The sequence below is a fragment of the Phaethon lepturus genome, unplaced genomic scaffold (assembly GCF_000687285.1).
Source record: "Phaethon lepturus isolate BGI_N335 unplaced genomic scaffold, ASM68728v1 scaffold1445, whole genome shotgun sequence".
NCBI lineage: Eukaryota > Metazoa > Chordata > Aves > Phaethontiformes > Phaethontidae > Phaethon > Phaethon lepturus.
In genome coordinates this window covers 12,152-24,036 of record NW_010542673.1, presented here as the reverse complement: position 1 = coordinate 24,036, position 11,885 = coordinate 12,152, and the positions used below count along the sequence as shown (strand labels likewise).

The 11,885-nt window shown below is 38.8% G+C and overlaps 1 protein-coding gene across 1 annotated transcript in view; it reads left to right on the top strand.

Annotated features, from left to right (window-relative positions):
* LOC104621584 (formin-2-like) overlaps positions 1 to 11,885 on the top strand; it is a gene marked incomplete at its 3' end in the record, with an annotated part of 76,732 nt that overhangs the window by 61,680 nt on the left and 3,167 nt on the right. Inside the window, 3 exon segments of the mRNA XM_010288106.1 lie at positions 17 to 375; positions 377 to 1,092; positions 2,370 to 2,514. Of these exon segments, the coding sequence (XP_010286408.1) occupies positions 17 to 375; positions 377 to 1,092; positions 2,370 to 2,514 (1,220 nt within the window).

Sequence of the window (11,885 nt, the reverse complement as noted above, 5' to 3'; positions counted from 1 at the left end):
GCCCCCTCTTCCCCAGGCATCATGATGCCCCCCCCCCCTCCTCCTCCTCCTCCACTTTTGACAAGTGGTGAGATACCAGTGCTGCCTCCAGTCTCTTCTCTCCCATGTGCTGGAGTCCCACCACCACCTCTACCACCACCTTTGCCAGGAGCAGTAGTCCCACCCTCTCTGCCTGGTTGGGGTATCCCACCTCCCCCTCCACCACCACTACCTTTACCTGGGGCTGGTGTCCCTCTCCCACCTCCTCTGCCGGCCCTGGGAATACCACCTCCACCCACAGCACCACTTCTGCCTGGAGCAGGGCTGCCACCACCTCCCCCACCTCTACCCGGAGGGGGCATCCCGCCCCCCCCTCCTCCTCCTCCTCTAAGCTCCACCACCTCCACCACCTCTGCCTGGTGCAGGTGCCCCAGCTCCACCACCTCCACCACCTCTGCCTGGTGCAGGTGCCCCAGCTCCACCACCTCCACCACCTCTGCCTGGTGCAGGTGCCCCAGCTCCACCACCTCCACCACCTCTGCCTGGTGCAGGTGCCCCAGCTCCACCACCTCCACCACCTCTGCCTGGTGCAGGTGCCCCAGCTCCACCACCTCCACCACCTCTGCCTGGTGCAGGTGCCCCAGCTCCACCACCTCCACCACCTCTGCCTGGTGCAGGTGCCCCAGCTCCACCACCTCCACCACCTCTGCCTGGTGCAGGTGCCCCAGCTCCACCACCTCCACCACCTCTGCCTGGTGCAGGTGCCCCAGCTCCACCACCTCCACCACCTCTGCCTGGTGCAGGTGCCCCAGCTCCACCACCTCCACCACCTCTGCCTGGTGCAGGTGTCCCTCCACCACCCCCTCCTTTGCCTGGCTTGGGGATGCCAGCCCCACCACCTTTGCCAGGGGAAGCACCACCCCTTCCAGCGCCAGCCCAGGGCAGCACCTACCCATCAGTTCCACAGGTCTGTGGGTTTCTTCCTCCTCCATTACCATCTGGTTTATTTGCAATGGGGATCAATCAGGAGAAAGTGAGCAGAAAACATGTGATAGAGCCTTCTCGGCCAATGAAGCCTCTTTACTGGACAAGAATTCAGCTCCACAGTAAAAGGTAAGTTGTAGAGTTGTGAAGAGAGTGGTGTCTTCACTTTATGGCTGTTAGTGTTTTGTGTTGTGGGCAAAAGTCTTTATTTACTGCTAGGCAGGTCTTTGAGAGAACCTCAGTGCAAACAGGATTTTATTTGTAGTTGGATATGTAAAGGGAGTGCCCATCTTATTTAATGCGCACAAGCTCTGAGTAAAGTTATTTGCACAAGAAAGCTCTTTGAAGGCAGTGTTTTCAGCTGTCCTTTGGGGCTACATACCACGCGTTGATCAGGGATCTGGGGATGATTGTGTGCCATTAAGTGTTCCATGAGATGTTTTTAAAATGTCGTATTTGTGCTCCCCTCAACTTTCAAGATAGGGTTGGTCTCTCTCTGGAGCAGCTTGCAAGTTTTCCCTCTAGATGAATATATGCTGAACGCATTTTACCCTCTTCTTTCCTTTCTCCAGTGACCTAGAAATACTTTTTTTTTCCCGCCTTGTACACTCAGCAGGCAGAGTCAAACTGCAGGTTTTTTACATGGCAGCATAAGTCTTTAAACTTGATACTAGGAAAAATTTCTTTATGAAGAGAGTCATCAAGCATTGGAACAGGCTGCCCAGGGAGGTGGTGGAGTCGCCATCACTGGAAGTGTTCAAAAAACACGTGTAGATGTGGCACTTCTGGATGTAGTTTAGTGGGCATGGTGGTGTTGGGTTGATGGTTGGACTTGATGATCTTAAAGGTCTTTTCCAACCTTAATGATTGTGTGATTCTGTGTGATTCTGTGATAAAGCTATTCTGGTAGCCGTTACTTTGATATGCCTTTGATATACTGTTTTCAGTTGTTGATGCTTTTTGTTTGTTTGTAAAATATCATTCTTGGTCATGAGAAGTTTCCTTATTAACTTTTTTGTTATGTCACTGCGTACTGATTGTAAAACCCTTTTGCTGTTATTTAATGATGAATTTCTTCTTTCTTTTCAAGTTCTTGCTGCTGCCACACAGGTGGTCTGTCAATAGTTGTCTATTTCTACCTCTCTTTGTGTCCATGTCTGTTTCATAGCCTGTATACAGCCTATTTATATTCCTGTGTATTTAAAGCAGGTGAATATAAATGAGCCTGACCATTATTGTGTGTCAACAAACAAGTATAGGGGAGAATCAACAGTTTACCTTATAAAAATGCTGCTAGCAAAAGTCAGGCAACAACTTTTAAATTGCTATTTTATTTTCTTCATTCCTCCATTTATGAACTTATTTAGTTTGACGTTGCCCTACATAGGTCTTTTGCTTAACTTTAGAGATTCTAGTGCTTCACTTGTGTGGGAAAAAATTGAAGAGCCTTCCATAGATTATCATGAATTTGAAGAACTGTTTTCTAAAACAGCTGTTAAAGAGAGGAAGAAACCCATTTCGGACACCATTACAAAAACAAAGACTAAACAAGTGAGTATTCATTTAATTTCAGATATTTTCTAGGCTGTTTTTTACATAAAGACAGATTTTTTGCATGCAGCTGAGATGAATTTTGCCTGGTGTGAAATCATTACTATATGTATATACCAAGTAGAAATATAAGAAAAGGAGAGAATATTTCAAAGCTATATGTGTTAAAGACAGAAGGGTTTTTTTTTTTTATAAATTACTTTTCAAGTATGTATTTTCTTTAAAAAAAATCTTTGCTTTATCCACTTTAAAATTAACAAAAACAAAACTAAAATAATTAGGTGCATATATGATGCTTTAAAATTGATTGCACATGTGCAATGAGTGGTATATAAATTATTTTGATTAACTTTATAAATTAAATCATGGGTTGCATATGAATTACCATGGCTTCAGAGAAAAATTATGTTTAAGAGTCTAAGTCCTAGTGTTATACCAATCATAATAGCTCTAAGTTTGTGTTGTGTTTTTATATATATGTATATGTGTATATATATGTATATATGTATATATAATGAATATGAAGTTTATGCATACAATAAATGACAAGCACAGTTGGGAAAATCCAACATCAATCAAACTGGTTTCTTGAAATGGAATGCTGTACAATAAAATAAAAATAAGCAGCAGCATATTTTAAATGTAGAAGTTTAAACCCGGGGGTAAGAGAATTTAAACTGAAAATTTACATGACTGGAGAGCTGTAATCTTCTTGGTATCTGTGTGAAAATCATATTGTGGTATGATAATTAATTTGTAATTAAACTTTCAGACTATAGAGGAGAATGTTGATATGTAGAATCCTAAACAACAGTTAAAGTTCTTGTTTTATCTCTTCACATTCCTGTACTCAATTCAAGACTAGGCTTGAATTTCCATCATCTTTTAACATACAGGTTAATGCTAGGTAAGATTTTCTTCCACATTGAATGTATAGTGAGGCTCTTCAAAATCTCCATGCAGTAGATCATATGTTTGAATATGACCTCTTCACCTAGTAGTTCTGGAGATCTTGCCCCCACAGGCACACTTTGGTCAGCAATATAAACGTGCAGGTGCTCTTTACTATGCTGTCAACCTGCTGTAGGTGACAGAACTGGTAGCGAAGTTAAGATGGTTATCCCAATGTGTCAGATAAAACATTTGTCTTGAGGGGTGGGAAGGATAGTTCAGCCACACTCCTGTGGCTGTTCATCACGTATCTGTGTGCTGCACTAACTGGGATGGGAGGAAAGGTAACGGTGCTGCTGCTACCTTGCTGTTCTGCAATAAATCTCCAAAGTGCAAGATCTTTGCTTTTCTTCCCTCCCTCTAGAAAAAGCCCCTTTTAATGGTTATTCTTAATTAAATTAGTATGATAGCATTTTAAGTAAAAAAAAGGAGTGCAAAAGTATGCCTGATGCTTTGCTTATGAACTGTTGGTCCATTCGTATTTCATAAGTTTTGGTGATGAAAATCTCTAAAGAGAGCAGAAATTATGACTGTTTAATTCTGTAACATAAACAGTGGTTAAAGACAGACAGCAATTATGAATAAACATTAGATGTGCATTTTAATACTGAGTATTTTTCTTGCAATTTCTTCAAAAATTTAGATGCATTGTCATGAAACAAATAAAATTTAGATAAAACTAAATGTAAATGACTGATTGTTCTTAATTACTTCGAAAAGAACAAGTTGTTTATGACAGAAATTTCCACACAGACGTTTAAGGCAATCTAAGTAGATGCCATCATCTAGAACGAACATTCCTGTGAGCCACCTAATTGACAGAAGAGGATCCCCTGTCTTTCTCTTCTGTGTTTCTTTTCCTCAAAAAAATGTATTGCTCTCCAAAAGAGAGAGAAATTGCCTAGTCGAGAAGTCTGATTTGATGAACTGCAGTATCTCCTTAATGATTCTGTGATCTGGGGGGAAAGATCAACCAAACAGACAATTGCAGGCTTTCATTAAAACTACAATTAGAGCTATCATGTGTTGCAGATGTGTAAGTTAAATGTTCACGTGTGCAGATCCAGCTTGGGCTTTTCTTAGTACTGACATGAGACAATTGAAGTAGAACAGCTTCACAAATATATTCTATGTACGCCCTCTCAGCAGTTTGGAATGCAGGCCTTCATTTTTTAAATTCTCCTCATTTATACTGCAGTAAACACTTGGATAATGAAGTCCATCCATGTTTAGCAAAAGAAACAGTTATTTGGGGAAAGCATGGCTGTAATTCCACAAGTATGTTTTTATAGGAAGCACCAAGTGCTGTTTAAGTGGTTACTGACTTACATGGCTTCTATGATAGTTACGGGTGTTGTAAAGATCATACAAATGGTGTTTCTGTAGTGATTTTTACAGGGACGTGTTATGCAGAGCAGATGTGTTCTGTCACCTGTTGAGCTACAGAGGAGCATTGTACAGAACAGAACCAAGACCCGCAAAGCTCACTCTGCTGCTTTCCAGAAACGCTCTAGTCTGGCAATTGGTTTTCCTCCTTGCGTAGATGTGCGGGTGTGCTGAGCGGATGTATTGCTTAGACAGATTGGGTGTAAAATACTAGCTACACTGGAAATAGTAGTAAGGAAAAAATGCTCAGATAACTTTAGAATGCATAAAATATTTGATACTCTCCATAAACATCTGATTTCAATCAAATAATATTTTTATTGTAAACTGAAAAATGTATTTGCAGAGGAGTCATATGGTGGGGGTGGGGGCACAATTCTAGCTAATCTGGAAAATGTTTTGATAGTTTTGGGATGTCTTAGTGGCTGAAAGATTAATTATTTTTGAGTACACTGCTGTTCTGCACACAAGAGCTATTTATGCTATATGTCATAGAGTATATTCTATGTTTGCTTGTGTATGTATATAGATATGCATGGTATAATTTTTTCTAAGTGGTGACCCCTTTTTAAGAGGTAAAATTATCTATATTGTTGAGGGTTGTTTGGAGGTTTTTTTTGAGTTAACAACTGAGTTCATTTCACCCTACCCAAGTTTTGGCACTAAGTATTTCTTCCTTGGCATGATAATCTGCAAATAACTTAAAACAATATAAGTCAATAATGCTTTATAAAAATCAATATTACATCTAACACTGAATGAAAGCCACATTAAAACTCATTCCAGAACTTTAAAGAAAGAGGAAAAAATGATTATTTACTTGTGAATGCAGCTGATTTTATTCTTACTGTCTCTCATTTGGTGCTACAGCAAAAGCTGTGATTTATTTTGGTCTGTTAATACGTATATGTCAAATTCTCAGCTGCTCTAAATGTGTGCAAGCTCACTCAATGAGAATGCCTACTAAATCTTCAAAGAAAGTCCTTTATGGTCTATATTATAGGTGGGGCTCTCATTGCTACCTATTAAAGTGGTCTGGCTTTCATTATAAGTCCCTGTTGTTATAACTTTGCCAAAGTTTAGCTCTTCAGGCTGCAAGTTTTGTTGGGTTAGGGTGGGTTTTTTTTTCCCCCCACATTGGGTGTCTCCATTTTGCCAATGTTAAGAAAGAAAACAAAGTCTGGTTTTGCTCATGTCTACATAGTTTCATAAACTTGAAATATGGAAAAATATTCTCAGATACATGTCTTGTTAGTTGTGTAAAGGGTTTCTTAAATTGTGCCACTCCACAGGCTATATCTCAGTTCTTGTTGCTCAGAAGAGACTCCAGGTATAATTCTGAAGATTTTTTCCTAACTTTGTACTGCCAGGTTGGAAAACGGGCCAAAAGGAGAGAGGCAAAGGAAGATTAAGATGAGTAACTGGGGAGGGAGTGGAGAACTGAGGAGATCTGACGGGTTCTGTCTGAAGTAATTTCTCTCAGAAACTTGTTGTGAGCCTGGGGTACTCTTCACCTGGATGTTCCTTTCAGAAAACAGTGGATCGCACGAAACCTATGGTGTTTGACCCAAGCAAAGGGTGAAAACTCACTCTTGGAGTGTCTTGCTCAGCTGTACCATGTAGGTACAACACTGGTTTTGGTTATATGGCTGGATATTATTTTTCATAGGACCCTTTACATAGCTAGTGTGGACTGTGTGGAATGAACACAGTTCATAATGATTACTTAGGAAATGAAGATGTTACCTGAGTAAAAAATGCTTTTATCTGTTGTTGCAGCACTTAAAAAATACATAATTAGTGAAGTAGGAGGAAAAAGGATGGTCTCGTGATTAAGGCTGCATACGCAAGAATGATGGTAAATGCAATATTAAAAACATACTTACATAGCAAACATTGGCCAGTGTGCGCTGAATCGGTTCGGTGGGAAAATGGTACATCATCAGAAAATCTTGATATCATGGTCAGCATAAGAAGTATATAGAAGGGGCTGAGCTGACTTGCATAGATTGCTTTCCTAACTTTTGAACAGTCATCTCAGAAGCCTTACTGATAACCCTCTAACTGTGTTTTTGGAAAATTACATACATGTAACTGCAATGAACTTTTCAAGAGCAGACCATGTGTTTATAATCTATCATGTAAATGAAATAAAAATGTTAAGGATATTCTCATATGGAAAGTCCACTATTGATCTATTGACATTAAGATTTTAATCTCCCCCTTCTACCCCAGAAAATAAATAATAGGTTACTAAAGTTTCATTCTGTTTCAAAAGCCGTAGATGCAAACAAGATGTATCAATAAAACTGTTTAGTTAATGATTTCAGTATTTTTGAATTTTTAAGTTGAACATAAAGAAGCTATGGTAATAGAATACGCCTAGAAATAAAATGCCACATAAAATAAGTATAAATTGGTAAATAAGGTAAATGCCATGTTGAGTTAACAGATAAAAGTTTATTCATTAACAAGGAATGACATCAAGGGCAACATAATTGTCTGGAAAGGAGGGTTTATTCCCTCTGCAAATAGCGGAGGTACTGTCTTAAGGAACTTTCTGTATCCAAACTTATTGATCTGTGTCAATGGCACGAATATTTGCTGTGATTTTTATGCACTCTCCAGAAATACAGTTGGGGTTCTGCTGCCCCCACAGACAGGAATTTTAGAGGACTTGACTGATGCATCTCTTTTATTTATATGAGCAAATAATTAATAATGTCATGAAGTTATTTATGAAATTAAATTATATCTCCCTTACTTGGCTAGTAAGATTAATTTCTTTTATGAGATTCTATATGAATGTGATCTCTGTTTTTACCTCTCATTCTCTTCTTTGTAGGGCTTATTGCATGTTTTGTTACTATATTATTTGTTTTGTAATTGTATCTACAAAGTTCTTTTTGTTGCAAACAGTTTTACCTGACTGCATCTATATATCAAATATCTCTACCTGTTCAGACTTCCCAGGCTGATGTTCTCTAATAACCACATGCACTTCTCATTCTTGTTTCCTTCCTGCTTTCTTTTCTCTAATCGTATATTTGCAAGCTTAAAAACATATGAGCTTGGCATCTGACAACCTTGCAAACTCATCTTGTGATCTCAGAGCTCCGTGGGTTTCTCTATTTTGTACGTGCATCCTCACTAGAAAGGTTCTGCTGATGTAACGGCCTGGTTTAGGTGCTGCTGCTGCTGCTGCTTACAGATTCTGTGGGGTGAGAAAGTTTGTTTGTTACTTAACCAGAGGAACAGTGTAGAGTATCTGACAACGGCCTCGTGTTTCTCTATGCTCTGGAAGACCTCTGCAGGGGAAAGCCTTACTGCAAGTTTCCTCAAATAAAGAGAAAAGTAGTCTTTGGGTTGGAGCCAGTGAGCTGCAGCTGTTCTGTGAGACTGAAAGCTGCGTATCTAAAAAGCGTAACCCAGATCTTGAATCCCAGCAGAAAGATAGCTGCCACCCCTGGCTAAGTGCAATTCTTGCTGTACCCGACACTGTCAAGTAGAGGCATCTTAGTTACAGCCATCTTTCCAGGCAGGAGATCTCACATTTCTCTAGCCAGAAGTTCTACACCTTTCAAATATTTTTTTTTCTCCCTCTCACCATGGTGCTTCTGACTCTCTCAGTGCAAGGGCTCAGTGCAGTGGACATTGTAGCATTGGATGACATCAAGAGGAGAAGAAAGGAAGAAAATATGGAGATAGCAGTACATTTTTCTTCTCCCATCTCTCTGTCCACATTGATTTCACTAAGGAAGCAAGAAGCAATGCTTTTTAATGCAGTAGGTTTTAAATTTGAACCAAGCAAACTCAGATTGCTGCAGAATTAGACGTGCATATGGATTGAATGTGTTTCACCTAAAAATTAGGGTTTAGTACAGTGGTCATGATGACTTAATGAAAAAATCACTGTCTAACTTACCTGTGAATGTACTTGTCTGTATTTCTATCAGACCATACCTGACTTACAAGCTAAACAGAATTATTACTGTCAGCATGAAAACCAAGGTTTTAAGATTAAGTTATTTTTTTTATTTGTAGAGAATTACAAAAATCCTCTAGATTATAGAAGTATTGGTTTTGCAGATTTTTCCTTATGCCTGTATTTTGTTGCTTAGTGCTGATTTCAGTACAAACAGCAAGAACTAAAATGTTATATTCATTTGGAGTAGGTACAGTGAATAATGTCATACTTCTGTCTGTAACCGTTTGTCCCACTCTAAAAGTGGGAACACTAAAAACTTTTACAGCTTGTGGGTTTTCTCTGTATTTTGTTATCTCCTATTAGATACCATATAGAGTTCTCACCTGTCTTTGGCTGCTTTTTGTTTGTTTGCTGGTTTTTTTTCCCTATTCATGCCTAATTTGAGTACACAGTGGCAAGATTGTTCATAACAGTGGGGCTGATCACCTGCAGAATCCACCTGCTGAGTGCATTGCAGACCATGAATGAAAATTCTGGCTTTTATACAAATTTTCTAAGGAAATTTTATCTTTTTTTTTAAGAGTTTATATTGTAGCATCTGAATATGCATTTGCATTACCAATCCACAGAGACATTCAGACAGTTACAAACATAAGATCTAAAAATATAGAAACTAAACTTTAAGTACCTGGCCCTCTAGCTGATGAAAGAAGGAATAACTATAGTTGTGGTACATAACAGTGAGCTAAACTCTCAAAGAGGAGCTATAGGTACGGAAAAATAAAATTCTTGTGACCCACTTTTAAATTAAAGAATTTAAACTTCGCTATTTATCTCCATCCCCTACTCCAGGCCTTAACATTAGAATATTGTTATTTTTTAGTAATGGACATTTTACGATTGTTCAGGCTCTTGCTGAGGAACATAGTGCTCATCTAACTTATTACTTTATATCTGAATCTAAGCAATCGAAGTTATTTTGCATCTAATGTAATAAGTGAAGAATATTAACTGGGGTAGCAATCTTTTACTAAAAGATTCATTCTACAGTCATAGTTTTATGATATTCATGTCAAACAATACTATTTTAGTGATAAAACAGGACAAAGGGGCATGAACTGTTTCTCATCTGTATTGTTAAAAGCTTTATTTATGAAAGCACAGTAGGGTAATAGAGAAAATGAATGAAAAGTAAATATTATGTTTAATCTTTACCCTCAAGCATAAAGTTATAGCATCCACAAACTGGCAGACACGGCTGCTTGGCTGCACTAATTTGCATAACATGTCAACAACTTGCATCTAGAAGTATATGACAAAGAGAATTTTGAAACCTTAGGTATCTCCTTATAGATTATGAGAATCTTCAGTGGGAAAAGTAACCAGTTAGTTTGCAGAGGAGATTCCAGGTTTGATTAGGGTAGGAGACTGAGAAGTGCTCCAAATTATACTTCATGATTGATGTTCTGTGGTAAAAGTTGAGTTCCATTAAATCATTATGTGCCAACAGCACGGATATGCTGTTAGACAGCCAAGACTCTGTGTTGGTTTTGGGAGTTTGGTTTTCTTTTTGTAAGTACTAAGCAGAAATATTCGATCTCCTATTGTACCAAAGTGACCTCACTACTTGAAGTAGTCCCTGTTTCTACTCTCACAATTGCCATTACAAGCCAGAAGTCAGTTCTGGATTTACCTTTAAAAAAACATAACAAACCAAAAACCCCACAAAAAACCCACACCCACAAAAAGCCCCTCCCCCCCGAGCATAATATTTTTCTGTTATATCCGTAAGACAACGAGGATATACGGGTGAAAGATATGATGGGTCCAGTTCTGTGAGTGCCAATTTTACATTTGGAATACACTTGAATCCATGGGAAAGATCTGTTGTCACAACACCTAGTGAGAAAGTGACTGCATTACTGCCCTGCTCCTGCCTCTTAACATCTTGTTTGGAACTTTGGGGTTTCTGCATGCTTTCTGAAACCATTACAAGCTATAGGCCTTTGTACAGTGGAGTTTCCTGCATGTGATTTTTTTGTAATGTCCAGTAATTTTTCTTAACCAGTGAGAGCCTTGGGATAGTTTTGCTTAATGCTAGCAGTCAAAATCAGAACCAGAGAGCGAGAGTCATTGCAAAATTCCATGCACTAACTAAATATTATTCTGGGGAAAGCGAACCTTTGTATTTTCGCTTTGGGGTTCTCATCAAACATGTGTCTTGCATTACCTTTCACTAAATATCTCTCGGACTGTTTTTGCTTGTGTTAAACAATCAGGAACAAATTTGGCATGTAGTTTGTTTACTGCTTAACAATAAGGACCACTCAACAATTAGAAAGTTTGTCCTAGACTTCAGGCTGCAGATAATATCTCTAGCTTCCTTTTTATTTATTTTCTTTAAATTTGTTTAAAGCAAAGTTCCAGAATCCAAACTAAAAAGGAGCTGTGTATTGTGTCTGAGACTTTAGATCTTGTAGAGATTGGATTTATCAACCTTTTGTTGTTCCGCCTTTAAATGGCGTCACTCGTCTGTAGCCTGTAGGCCCAGACTATGCAGCTGATTTATTTTATTGTTTTATTTTCAAATGTGGGAATTGCTTTAGGCACTTATGCTAATATTCATATTTTCTGAATTAGTGTTGTATTGTTACAGCCATTCTATTGGAGGAAACTATAGTATTCATGCAATTGACTGAAATGGGAATGAAATGCATAATAAAGATTAGTATAAAAGTTGACATAAAACCTGCATTTTAAATAAAGCCAGACAAAACTCATAGTTGCTAATAAAAACGCTTTATCTGTTGCTGTTCTGCACCCATTCAGTTGACAGTCATGCTGTTTGGTATTCCTTCGATGTTGGTGTTGTTCAGAATTTTGGCAGCAAAGACAACCTGTTTTTCACAGGGACAGTGCTGTTTTTTCCCCTCTGATCACTGGCAAAATGTGGCACCCTATAAATAATTATTCTCCTGTCCATCAGCTCACTTTCACAAAAAGCAACTTCTTTTTCCTGCTAACTTTTAGGCCTGATTCACTTTAGAATACAGGACTTGAAGGGATTTACTAGACCATTAAATCTGGTCCTGTAGCACTGACGGGA